A 14,068-nucleotide genomic window follows, 5' to 3' on the forward strand; every position below is an offset into this window, starting at 1 on the left:
TATACCCATACAGCAGAAATCTCAGTATCACTCCCAAATTTTCATATTCTACTTATGTAACGTATTACAGTTAAATTCAGAACCAAGTCAGAACATAAATCTAGTTTAACAAGGCACAAACTTAAAGTCAGCTATGGTGGTCTGAATTTCCCCAAAGCCATTTCCTACCAAACATTTATTTGAAATACCGAGATCAAAATGAAGACCTGATACTCAGAAGTGCAGACCCCCTACCACCATTGACTACCACTAGCATTGCAAGATCCCTGTACCTCTCAAAATAAAGCCTTAAAAATCAGCAAGACTGCTAGATATCAGTTCTTAAATCTCTATAATATTTGTACATAAATATGGTAAGAAATAAACCAAAAGCATGCACCAAGGTTAAGATTTAATCTCCAAAATGTTCTCATTATCTGAGGTGAGGAATATTCACTTACCTACTTTTCTAAAAAAACAAAATGTAATGAAAACACATCAAGAAACAAACTGTACAATTTCTGAACTGCACTGTTTATTTTGCTGCTTGAAACCTAAGTGACAGTATGCCACTATAATTACGGGGTTTCCTCTAAACCTTTACTACGCTGCAGGTACAGAAATATACGGACACATTTTTGGAGAATTGACATTTTGAAAAATGCAGCAAACATTTCAATTTATACATGAGAAAAGGAAGTGTTCAAAAGGGTATGCATTTCAAGTTATTGCAGGTTATTTCTGTGAGAGAATTTCTGCAGGTAAAACATGTTTAAATTTAACCAACAGTAACGTGTCAGTGTATTTAAAATCATGACAAAAATCTTCTCTCTGGTCATTAGTTGCCCTTGACAAATTACTATCATGTTGTATGTTTAGGGCGAGATGTCAATACAGCATAAATCCCGTGGCATTTTGGTTTTCTTCTGGAGATTAAAGCTGTTTTTCTTGGGATAAATGCAGCAGCAAAACACAAACCAGCTGATCAAAAAAGCACTTCTGCCATAACTCCAATAATTTCAGGGCACATCAACCGACAGTAGTTTTGCCATTCCCAGTTCTTTTAAAGTTTACATCACCGCACTGTTGCCTTAAGTACATTTTGTAAAAGCTTGTTTTCTGTTAAGCCAGCTTGCTGACTACAGCCTGGTTGAGAGAATTTAGTTGGTTGGTCCATTTATCTAATGCCGTATACCGTGCACCTCCCCTCTTCTGATGATCCAGTTCAAGGAGCTGGTTGACTTGATCAATTCGGCCATGAATAGTGCTAGAAAGACACAAAAAACCCTAATTAGATACATCTGTAATCCACATTAAAAATCTGAAACAACAGTAATTCGTTCAAAACACACACTCAACTAATGCAAAACAAAGACATTAGGATTTATTTGAGAGCTTGACTGGCCTAGGAATTTAACATCTGCACAATGTAGTGCCCGGTGGGAAATTATGATAAGAGGTTAAACTGCAGACTCACTTCCCCTGCCAAACACTTATGGATAGAGACACTAGGACCAACGTGCATGCAGTGCACATGGCTCAGAGGTGCTTGTAGGAATTTAAGGCCACCCCATATGAACAACATTTTAGAGAACACCTGATCTTTGTTTTACAGTGAATTCACTGCTTCCAATAAGGTTTCTCAAATATAGGAATTAAAAGAAAAATATATTTTTTTTAAATTCAGGGAACAGGGAAAAACTTCTTTTTAACTAAAAAATAAATCAATACAAAAAAATTATCCAGTTGTTTTATAAACTATGGCTGAGACTTGCAAATTAGGTAGGAGGTTTAGACACTATTCCCTTAAAATAAAAGGCTTTTAAAATCTTTACATATTTATAGATTTAAACACTAGTTAATAATATATAACTTACGTAATTTGGCATAGTGATTCAATCATATGCTATTATAAAATGCAAAAGTAATGTAAAATCATACCATTCAAACTACTTAAAGATCTTCTGAATTCACATCTTCTAATGTGACTCATGTTACTAACCCAAACAGCTCCAAAGGACGTAGCTTACACATTATCTTATATAATTGTAGAATCAAATGGCATTTTCAGGGGAAACATACACACACGATTTGCTGTTTTTTCTACACTACAGTTTTAAGACATTCAATAATCAGAAATAGGAGGAAAGTACATACTTATCCAATATGCACTGCACAAGCAAGCTCTCCACGTCAGCTACATCTATGTTTAATTCCTAAGACAGAAAACTCTTGTTATGTTGCCATTGTACTATTTCGCAACCAACATTTTTTAATTTTAATTTTCACATGTAAGTACTGAGCTCAGTTTCTTAATGTCAGAATATAGTACCAAGTCAATAATAATCGGAGAGAATAGGAAAAGAACAACCAAGATATACACTGTCAACAAGATCAGCAGCATCTCGGAAGAGCTCAAGATGCCACCCCTAAATTTCAGTAAGCAGCTCCCGCAGAGAACTCGTTCACTGATTGCAGTCATAAAGGAACTGATCAGACAATTATATGAGGTGTAATACAGGGGTGGCCAAACTTACTCACCCTCTGTGCCTCATATGGCAATCTTCAGAAGTTGAAGAGCTGGGGCACACCTGCTGTGGCTCAGGGCTTCATCGCCACTCCTGCTGACACCCCGAGCCTTGGCAGGTGCACCCCATGGAGCTAACGCCCCGTGCCCTGGCAGGTGCACTCTATGGGGCTAAAACCCTGAGACCCTCCACTGGGCAGAAGCCAAGGCAACACTTGGGGGGAAGAGGGTGTCATGTGCCCCCCCAGATTTTTGCTAGGGTTTGCTGGCCCTGCTCTGTCACATGGTGCCACTGGGCCCCCTCCCTGCGCGGCAACTGCTGGAGACGGCAAGCTGGGAGCTGCGGCTATGGGGAGAGGCAGCGGCAAACAGCTGGGAGCTGCAGGGACAGCCGCTGCTTTTGCTGCTGCCTCTCCATGCAGAGCTAACACCTGGGAGCTGCAGGGTGGGGCTGCTGAGGGTAAGGGGTGCGTGCCTGAGGGGGCATGACTCAAGTGTTGGGGAGGAACGAACCTTTAAATTGTACCCCCCCTTTTCAGCAGGAACCAGTTGCCTCTGGCAGAAGCCCCTAGCCCCACCACACCACTGCAAGGTAGAAACTCTGTGCTCCTCCCCCCCAGTCTGATAGGCAGAGAATGGGGGATGTGGGGAGGGCTCTGTGAGCTGCACTTTAACTGTCTGGCCACCCCTGGTCTAACAGTTGGAATGGAATGGGCATGCATTCATAGGCGCTGACTCCATGGGTTCTCCGGGGCTGGAGCACCCGCAGAAAAAAAAAAAAAAAGGTGCGCCAAACAGCTGACCGGCAGCTGGGAGAGAGGCTTGGGGAGGGCAGAGAGCAGGCAGGGATCTGGGGGTGGGGGGAGCAGGGGTGGGGACTAGAAAAGGAGGCAGAGCAGGGGCGGGAAGAGGCAGGGTGAGGGCAGGGCCTCAGGGCAGAGTGGTGGTGGAGCACCCCCGGGGGAAAAGAAAAACTCTGCATGTGTTCACTAGCAATGCTTCAGAAGGCCAAATATGTAAGTAGCAGCGGAGCTCCTGGCCTATCTTGTGCTGCAAATTTGATGAATGGCATCTTTAAAAAAAAATGTACACAGGTTACAGTAAGTAATTATTTAAAAGACAATTTTATCAGCCTTAGATTTTGTGCTTATATTATAAAACCTATGCTTAACTCTTCCTTAGTAGTTCATACATTTTACCATGCCATCAATCTAATCAAACATTAACAAAGGTCATAAAAGTACATTTCCCCCCTCACAATAGATGGAAATTCACTTCAATTTTGTTATGCAGGAGGTCAGACTAGATAATCATAATATTCCTTTCTGGCTTTTTAATTTATGAATTTGTTATTCCATCTCTTGTCAGACTTACAACTCTGACATCACTGACCTTTAATGATATCTGCTAGACAAGAAGGGTTTAAAACAGCTGAAATTTCATTGGAGTTTGTGCATGCTAGTTCATATTTATTATAGTTGCCTAAGAGGAATTATGCACTTTCAAGTTTTTTTACAAAAGCAAGTGCATCTCTATGCTGCAAAATTGGCAGCTAAACATCTTAAACATTTACTATAGCATTAATAAGAATCGTTCAGATTACATGTAAATTTACAGTTACACACTGCAAAACTGTCAGTATTCTATTAACTGCATTTTGGGGGCCATGCTACATTTTCAGATGTTCCATTTAGGAAAGTGCTGTATTTGTTTAACAGCTATGCTGATTTATAATTGTCGTTAATTTAAACAAATACAAATCTCCTCTGATAAGTACCTTAGAAATAAAAGGAATATGTATTCTTGTATAAGGCTTAATTAATTTTATAAGCACTTGTGTTCTGATGTTTCGCAAAAGCTCTGTAAGAGAAGAAAAACAAATAAGTAACTATTGTAAGAACAATGGTTACATATTCAAATGAGCAAGTGTGCAATATAGATCCATATTTATATCTAGTGGGTCTTTTCCATCTCTTGACTGCTATGATCCTATATGGTAATAAGTACTCCCACGTTGTAAAAATAAGCCATCTTTCTTCACTGGTTGTTTCACAGTATGTAGCGCAGCCTGGGTATTAGCAGGAGTACTGGTTATGTTAAAACTTATTTAAGCTTGAAAATACAGTTTTCAAAATAGTTTGTAACTATTTTAAAGTTATTCTAAGAAACTGGATAAATGGTACACAATATTGCACAGTATCTTTACCATCTCAGCTTACTACAGAAATACCTGTCTTTCACCAAAATGTGAAAAGTTTAAGGCACTAACCCCGCAAATACGCATATGCTTGATTTTAAGCACAGAAGTAACCCCACTGAAGTCTGTTTGCAGAATCAGAGTTCAATAGCCTAACAAGACAAGGAGTTGTGGCAGAGTTGCAATGTGAAGAGTCTGTGCAGCAGCTAAGAATGTTTTTCACTTTCTCACTAGATAAACTGCAAGTTTAATAAATTAAAAATATGCATGCATGAGCTGTTAATAAATATGTATGAATATTTTTTAAGCCTGTTCTGTTTTCCTTCACTCGGCCAGCTGACTGTTTTACTGCTGTTTGTACGCTTATCAAATCTCTCACATGAATTGGGTGAAAACCCAAACTTAACACTATATAGGAATACACAACAATACTTTTTATTTTAATTAGTGACAATCAATGCCATAATGGGCCAGATCTTCCAAGGCAGTGTAGGCACATTTCACTGCATTATTAATCACATTTGGCTAAAAAGCCATATTAATTGGTCCAGGAAGGATCACCTCCGTCTAAGGATGATCCTTCAGTGATAAAGAGCTAATAGAGGTTCTAACCCCACATACTCTCCCCGCTTCTGGTGTAGCAATGAAAATGGACTATGGCTTGAGAAAAAGGCGGGGTGGCTGATGGATCCCTATACTATGCCCTCAAAATACAACACAGGGGAAAGGATGGATAACCTGCACAGAGCACTACTCGGGAGCACAAAGATTGAGTTTTAAGACACCATCACATTCTGCATAGTTTGGCTGCATCATAGGATCTGACCCAATGACTTCCATGCAATTAGGTATCTTTTACGAATAACAGTTTTAGTCATATTCAGATTGCCCTCATGAGCTGTTAACCACACATGCTTTTCCTCAGTCGGGGCCTCATCCAAAGCTGACTGAAGTCAACTGTAATTTTTCCATTACTTCAAAAGATGAGGCTCTAGGTTTGCTGCTGTTTTTATTCATAAATCTGGTTGCAAATGTGCTCCTTTTACCTAAAGCAACTATTGTTTTGGTAATTTTCACCGTTATATAACAAAGCATCTCATTAACACTGACTTCCAGTAATAGAGTTTTTAAACACTAACTCATAAGGAACATTTATTTTTTATTATTCTCCCAGTGCAGAAGAAATATATCTTAACAAGTCAGAGAAAAAACAGGATTACAACTGGGACAGATTGACAATATCCTGAGTGATGTTTACTGAATGAAGCTAAACTCTGAATTAAAGTTTAACGTCTTTGGAGTCCATTGTATTAAAAATACAATTGTTTGTATTCCTGTGGAACTGAGTGTATCTATCTTCTACAGGAGAGACTGACTAATGCAATCTCTGGATGGTATTAGGAACTTCAAAGGACTTTTTAGACCAATACCTGAGAAGTGGATGCAAATGACTCTCTTTGAATCCTCCCTTTTCAAGCTATCCTCAAGGGAGGAAAGCCCATGGTCAACGTGCTCCTAGAAACTCCAGGTCAAAGACCCCTGAACTGTATAAAGGGTGGACTAAACATGTTATGAGTGTGGTAGTTCAGAGTTGAGGCTATAATGAATTGTAACCACAAGCTGAATCCTGTTAGGTGGGGGGAGAAGGAGATTCCTGCCAGAATCCATGTTAGAGTAACATCTGGTAAGCTTATTAGTATGGGTGTAGGTTCTTTATTGTTTTTAATATGTTTTCTCTGTATTGCTTTTTATGTTAATAAAAAAAATAGGCTTGCACACAAAGAACTGTGTAGTACTGTAGCAATTACACCTGTTAACCATTTCTGAGAGAAAGCAAGCATGTGCCTTTGGGCAACTTGCCCGTGCTGGGAAGAACGTAGTGAAGGCAAGGAACCATGCAGCCTAGAAATACTCTGGTCTGCAGGCAGAGAGACACGGGTCTCCATCCAGAAAGGCAAAAACTAGGGAGCTGGAAGCCTGAAGCTAGTGCCCACTCAGGGGAAATACAGGTGCAGTTGCCCTGAACTGTGACAACAACCTCCTGTAACCATACCTTCAATGTGTTCCCTTATGAAGGGATCGTCCATGATGTTGCTGTGATTTGTTTTCAGAATCTTCTCAAATTCAGTGATGTCATTATTCTGATAGGCACTTCAACAATAAAGGAGAGTGAATTACAGTTTTGTCAAGTAAAAAAAGTTTCAGATCAGGATAAGATTTCCAGTTTCCACATGCTAAAAAGTATATTAAATATTGGTAGCAAAGAATTACAGTCACAATCTTTCTGACAGTTAGAAATTGAGGATGCTTAAGATAAAAGGGTGTTGAAAACATGCGTCTTAGGATAACACTGTAGCTCCATTTCTTCTACTATGTTTTGTTAGTGTTCACAGAAGTTTAATATGAACATTCTGCCCTTTTGCAACTATAAATTGGTTTTGAACGATTTGTATTTTAAAAAGTTATCCTATTAAAAACACTAAAAATATAGTCACTCAAAGTTACTCAATTGTTTTGTTATGTTAATATGGATGTGTCCTGATGCACCTTATCGGAACCTCCTGTGTTTAAGTGCCAAGAGGCATCAGCAATGTATTGTCCAATATATGCATTCAGTGAATGTGTGTATTTTAGTAATGACTTTCTTCATAATGTGGATATTCTTTCTGACTGACCCTAGACTGAAGTCATCTTTGTGCTTATACACATCAAAGTCTATGACAAAATAATTATGACGCCATAACCTCAGCATTAAGACTTCATTGTGGATCAACCCTGAGGAGATGATAAACAATGCAGAAGCAAATGTTTGTAATAGTTGATAAACGTGATATGAAACATCTAATAATTAAATGGCATTTAAATTACGTATAAAGTTTCAAAGGGTACCCCACAAGCAAAGTTGTTTTACAATGGACAAAGTGTATAAGTTCCCCATGGAAAATCTAAATGCAAATTTAGTTTCTAATTATAGTAGAAATTAAGAATAGCACTGGAACCTTAACAAAACTGATATTATCTGCTGCAGCTTAATTTGTGTTATATTTTTTACTTGCTTTCATATTTTTGAGAGACAAATACACTCAGATCTAAAGATACAGAATATAAATTAGGTAGTATGAATGAAAGCAGGCTTGCTAAAACCACGTGGGAGTTCCTTCTGTCTCACATTTACATGAAAGCATGAAACTAAAGTAGAAAGGACGTATATGGAATTGAAATTCTCTGAAGTAATCCCTCCACAGATTGCCAAATCCTTTATTCATCATTAGGTCAATAATGCATATGCCTCTTTGGTTTCAGGAATGTTGTTGTTTTTGAGCAAATGATAGCAAACAGTAGTTGTATCTGAACAATGTTTGGCCCACAGTGTTAACTATTTATTTCAAAACTTGGACAAAGGAATTCCCCATCTTTTGACTGCAGAAGAGAACTGAACACAGATTGCTTCTTATTTGTCAAGACAGAATCTGCTTACAGTGGACAGGAACTAACTGATTTCACAGCAAAGCATGGAAAAACTGCCTCAATACAATCTACGTAAGCTGATGGTCTTGATACCCTAGGGCCTAAACGATGCTGACCACATTATCTGTAAAAATCCATGTAGCACTTTGGATCTTCATATGCTTAGGGATGCACATGCTTGCAGGATTTGAGACTTGAAAGCTCTATTCCAAAAAACCCTGCCTGAAAACTCCTTTGGCACACATGCCTTGATGTGTGAAAATACTGCATAGCAATGCCTCCAAATCATCCTACTAATATAACATACCATATCAGCCTTCAAGAAAAGCTTAACGGGCCTGATTTTCAGAAGTCCTGGGCATTCCCAGCTGCCACTGTATTTGCAGGTGGTCAGCAACTCTGAAAAATCAGATTCTAAATGACCAAATTTGAATTTGTACAGTCAGCATTGGCCATTTTGGAAACTTTGAATGCCTTGAAACACCAGTGACAAAGGCAGTTGTAAATTTCTTTAAATACCCTCTATTCCAGGATTATTAAATATATTACTGGAATAAAGAGTCTGGGCTGCTACTATCATGCAACATATTGAACTTCTACAAAAAAGAGCACTCATGTTATTTCCTAAAGGGAAAAAAAAACAAACAAAAAACCACATGTGAATGTTTTTTTTAATATTATGGTGAACTATAAGAGAGAAGGATCAGCTCATGGAAAGAAAAGAACTAAATTTGCAGCTTTTATATACAAAAAATACAATTAAATATAATTATATCAATTATAAATATAATTCTTGCTTCTGAATACAAGGTTCAATCAAAATTTCACTACATAAATCACAGTAAATAAGCTGATAGTTGGAAGCTATTTAGCCATAAAACCTGCAAACGAATGTGATCTCTCAGATGTTCAAACCACAAAGAACATCTTTTTAGTCAGTTCCCCAGTCTTGCAATAAAATCTCATCATTCAGAATTAGGATATTTGGAAGACACTTGCCTTTAGGGAAAAACAATAACATTAATGAAACTAGATAGGAATTCAGCATGATCTATTGTTTGAGCTGTAAAACAAAGTAGTATATGTTCTTAGTGGGGTCTTTTTAAACTGGTACTGTAGAGAATTTTGTGTAGATCAGTGATACTCAGACCTCAGTGGTTCAGGAGCCAAATTAGCAATCATCATTACTCAACACAGCCACAGTAGTGTGAATTCATTGTTTCATTTACTATAGTATTATATATTCATATTTAAACAGTATGTCAAGGGAAATATTTAGTTTTATATATATATTATACATGCATGCATACACACACACACACACACTCTCACACCAAAATGACTAAGTATTATTATATTATCAACAGTAATTAGTTAACATAGTGAAAGCATCCTGATTAAATCACACCCCATTTTAATATCATGTGCTGCAAAGCACCGCAGGAAACACATTAAAGAGCTACTTGCGGCTCATGGGCTGCAGTCTGAATATTACTGATATAGACCACACTAAATAGAAAGCTTCTGAACAACAGAAACATTGAAAATCCCAAACCGAAATGCTGGTATGATACCTATGAAAAAGTCTGTTTGTATTATTTTCAACAAAACCAAAAACCCAAAATATCTGTTTCATGGTTAGGAGCAAGTGTAGCTTTGCCCTTCAGGAAAATATAAAATTTCTTACCTTACTAAATTTGTCATTGCTAGAATCTCTGGATCATTTTTGTATGGTTTAGCCTACACAGAACAGAAACCATAATAAGTACATTTAGGTGGGGGGGGGGGGAAGGTATTTATGCCAATTTCCCTACTAAACTGGAAAAGCAGCAGCTAAGCCGACTCGTGCACATTTATAAAGTATACCTCCTGAGAGTCAAATGGATTTATTCCGGACTTCATCAGCATGTTTGCTAGGACCAAATATTTTAAGCAAGTGGTTCTTCTAGGACTCCCTGATTCATCATAATTCTTGAATGCTTCAAAAAAGTCAGTGTGTGCCTTTTCAAATTCTCCTTCCCTTAAGTGCATTTTGCCTCCACATTCTGAAAAGAAAACAATGATGACAGGAGAAGCTGTGTGCTTGCAGCCATTTATCAGAACGATCCTACTAAATGTACCATCCTATGTCTAAACTGATTCCTGAATATATTTTCAGGGTTATTTTTAAAATTCATGAAAACTGCTGAGAAAAAGCATTAGCACATCAATATAAGGCGGCTGCTTCTTTTTTGGCTTTCCAATTCAAGTATTATTAAAAATAACCACTCCTAAGATCACACAGTAACTATAAAGGGAAGTATACCTTTGCAAGCTTTTTGTTAAAAGGTTGCAAATTAATACATTTACTCAGTTGGAATTTATCCCAATGACAAACTTCAAAGAGAATGCACAGCAACATTATCTATTTATGGGAGCTGTCCAACATATTTTTAGAAAAACTATTTAGAAAGTCAAATGAGAAATATTGTTTTCCTTTTACTGCTCTAACTGGCAGGTTTCCTGTCAGCAGAGGAGACAAGTGATAGCCATAACCTGGTGAAAGGTGCTTTCAGAGATGGTACATGCTCTCATTACAAATCAGTCAACCTTTACTGGCCAGTAAATAGGTACTTCTAGTGAATCCTAATGCTTTTGTAGTTGCCAGTGCAATTCAATGAGATCAGATATATGGAATGTTTTCTGTAATGTATTTTCAGTTGAAACAAAAAAAATAAGATATGTTTAAATTTATGTTAAGTGACACTGGTCTGAACAAAAGGAATTTTAAAGTAGTAATATAAAAAAAACTTGCCTCTGATGACCCCCATGATCAGTGGATGAGGAATGGCAGACTTGATGTGCAATGACTGTTCGTACAGTGCTTTAAGTTTTTTGTTATTTTTCTGTGCTGTATACATTTGAATTTCCAATGCATAGATTTCCAATAGCTGGGTGCCCTTTTTTAAATCATCTTCTCCATCATCAGTCTAGGAAAGAGTAATAATGAATACTGTGAATCTTGAAGTAATGCTGAGGTCACATTCTAGTAATATAAAAGTGTGTTACTAAATATTTTCAGAAATCTCTTGCCAAAAATAAGGAAGTTTCCAAATACCATATTTTTAATACAACCAGTGAAATTCAAACAATGTTCAAGGAAGCTAGCATGGACCAAGTTCTGAAGTTTTTCCACTTGGGTAAAAATACTGACTTTACTATGAGTTTTGCTTGAGTAAGGACTTCAAGAGTTGACCTTCTGTACATTTCATATCTTATGAATTTCTTTCAGTATACACAAGTTAAAGCCACGTAACCACTGCAAGAGAGCAGTGATGTATTCATGAACATAATATTGCTAATAATAGGCCAGATTCCCAGGTGTACATCATCTTTGTTCAGCATAAAGATGGAGAAGATAGGCAAAGCCGGGGGCTGATTTGGCCAAAGCAACTGGCTATATATATTTTTTCCATAATGAAATAAAGGCCAAAGCTTTCACCTACGGTTAAGCTTCATTTAGAATTTTTGCTTCTCTATTGATTTAAATATAGTTTTTTTCTGCCGAACAGTTTGTATTAATTTTAATAATACATTAAAAGGAATAATAATTCACAAATACTTCTCATTCCCGAACCTAAGTGAAATGCAACGATAATGCAGTTACTGTCTGATGGTTATAAAAATTCATCTTTTTACCAGCAAATAACTATTTTATGATTTTTATTTCAAGTTACCAAACAGATAAGGAATGAAAACAAGCATTAGATTTAATTTTTATTTACAAATCCCAATGATATGCCATTCTCCTGGCCTGAAAACTGGATGTGAAATTAGTACTAAATACAAAGTTACAGTGAATGATTTTACAAGTAGTTTTGGGGTAGTAAAGTATTTTTTTAAAATATCTACTGTACTGTACCTGGCATGACTGATGCAACTGACGCAAAATCTTCTGTAATTTTCCATATTCTTCTCGTTCTAAATATAATTTGCCAAGCTGTAATTAAAAAATTAAAGCCATTAGGACAATTAGGATTTTAGAATTTATAAAATTAAGACTTGTAATTTAAGAAAGTTATAGAAAGCAAAAATTAAAACTAAATATTATTTTTATATTTTACCTTTGTGTTTGTCTTAAACCACAATCTATCATTCTTAGCATCTTTCAGAGCTTCAAGTGTTGTTTCATAAAATTCCTGAAGCAAATCCATCTGGCATAAAAAATCAGAATTCTATAATTGTAAACAGCAAATTTGTACCTGTTAATATAGTCAGTTTGAACAAACTAAAAGTGCATGTTTGAACTTCAACACAAATAAGATACAGAAATCTGCATCTTATTGAACGATTACTTATAAATAGCAGAAATTGCAACTAAAATGACAAAACTTAAGCATAATAAATAATCAACATTACCATAAAATAGAAGATTTCACTGAAGTTTGGAACTGAAAAGCATTTAGAAGCACCCAGATGTAAGCTTTTAATTCAAAATAAGTTGCACAAGGTTTTAAAAACTGCAATTTTTTATTATATTAGTGAAGAACCAAAGCTACTTATCCATCTTAAGCAGATAATAAAATTATTGTTATGTAAGTATCTAAGAAAAATACTAATAAAAACCTAGCATTACTGTTACTGGAAACTGAAAAAGAGAGATCAACAAGGGTAAAAGGATAGGAGGGGAAGGGGTCAATAAAAGATATTTTCTCCCTCTTATCCAAATACTGCATGAAATAAGAATAAAAAAAATTATGACTGTTCTGCTCAGAGAAGACCAGAAGATGTTCCTGTATGGAAACAAACTGTAAAACCCAAAATTGCAGAGCGTTCAATAGCATTTTTCTTTAAAATCAGATAATCTAGAAAGTTGAGAGAGAAACTTTCTGTACACTTAACGTCCAGATTATCTGCTGGGTGCAGTTGGGATATGGGCCCAGTGGCTTTCAGGTTGCAGGTATGAGTCCCGGATTCTCTCCAGTCCTAGCTCCTGGCACAACTTAGAACAGATACTCTAAACTGCCAAATTCGGTATGGTCCTAAGGAACTGCCATCCTTGGAACTGCCAGAGTATATCACACTCCAGCCACTTCATCTGTCCCTCCCAGTGTGTTGCAAGAGGGAAGGAAGGCATAGAAGTCAACTCTGTGTGCTGGAGATTCTCCACATGCTGGGCATCCCCAGCTAGGAGCTCAGAGGAGCTTTCTTCTTTCTTTATGCTGCTCTAGTAGCACAAAGAGAGCAGAGCTTGGCCATGAATCTGGTCCCATGTACCTAGTCTGCTTACTTTACTAGTCAGAAAGGTAGGCACATTTCTTACCGTATCTGAGTGCTAAATTAATGAGTAGAGAGAGTTATTTTAACTACAAATTACATTTGAGAACCTATTGATGGTGGTAGCCACTTTGCTGAAAAACATGTCATTTGTGACATTTAGCTGTACAGAAATCCCAGGTAAGAGATACTAAAGTAGTTTCTACCCTGCTTTAATCTTGTGTAGAGGACATTAAAGTTAAAGACATGTTATTTTTTAACATATGATCAATAAATTGTGGGGAACAATATTTAATCATACTGTAACAAATGTAATATTACAACTGTTCTCCAATTATACCAAGAATCAGGTTTCCAAAAGGCAAAAAATGGACAGGTGGAGGAGGACCATCAACATTAAAGGAATGATAATCTAACCTGTTTGGAAGTGGAGATATAATCAAGAATAGAATTGATGGATTTTTCAGAGTAATTTCTTGTAACTGCACTCCGTATGTAGGTCAATAGCTGTTTATATCTGTTCATCATTTCAGGAAAGTTAGTCTGTGAGGAAAAACATGTATAATTCATAATCATGAAAAATTGTTTACTGAACATTGCCATTAGATATTAACAACTATAAATATGCACAGAAAACCCAA

At 36.8% G+C, this 14,068-nt stretch overlaps 1 protein-coding gene across 2 annotated transcripts in view; it reads right to left on the reverse strand.

Moving 5' to 3' along the window:
• Positions 1-492: 492 nt before the first annotated feature.
• Positions 493-14,068, reverse strand: part of COPS2 (COP9 signalosome subunit 2) — a 34,499-nt gene continuing 20,923 nt past the window's right edge. The window contains exons 4-13 of one of the 2 annotated variants that reach the window (XM_073303959.2): positions 13,845-13,970; positions 12,275-12,364; positions 12,073-12,150; positions 10,966-11,140; positions 10,038-10,216; positions 9,859-9,911; positions 6,757-6,854; positions 4,284-4,366; positions 2,137-2,195; positions 493-1,246 (exon numbers count right to left, since the gene is read on the reverse strand). In XM_073303959.2, coding sequence (XP_073160060.1) covers positions 1,102-1,246; positions 2,137-2,195; positions 4,284-4,366; positions 6,757-6,854; positions 9,859-9,911; positions 10,038-10,216; positions 10,966-11,140; positions 12,073-12,150; positions 12,275-12,364; positions 13,845-13,970 — 1,086 coding nt within the window. In that variant the 3' untranslated portion in view covers positions 493-1,101. Of the gene's footprint in view, positions 1,247-2,136; positions 2,196-4,283; positions 4,367-6,756; positions 6,855-9,858; positions 9,912-10,037; positions 10,217-10,965; positions 11,141-12,072; positions 12,151-12,274; positions 12,386-13,844; positions 13,971-14,068 lie in introns of both variants that reach the window. The other variant, XM_073303958.2, reaches the window with a different exon arrangement.

Source organism: Lepidochelys kempii, chromosome 10 (assembly GCF_965140285.1).
Source record: "Lepidochelys kempii isolate rLepKem1 chromosome 10, rLepKem1.hap1, whole genome shotgun sequence".
Taxonomy (NCBI): Eukaryota; Metazoa; Chordata; order Testudines; family Cheloniidae; genus Lepidochelys; species Lepidochelys kempii.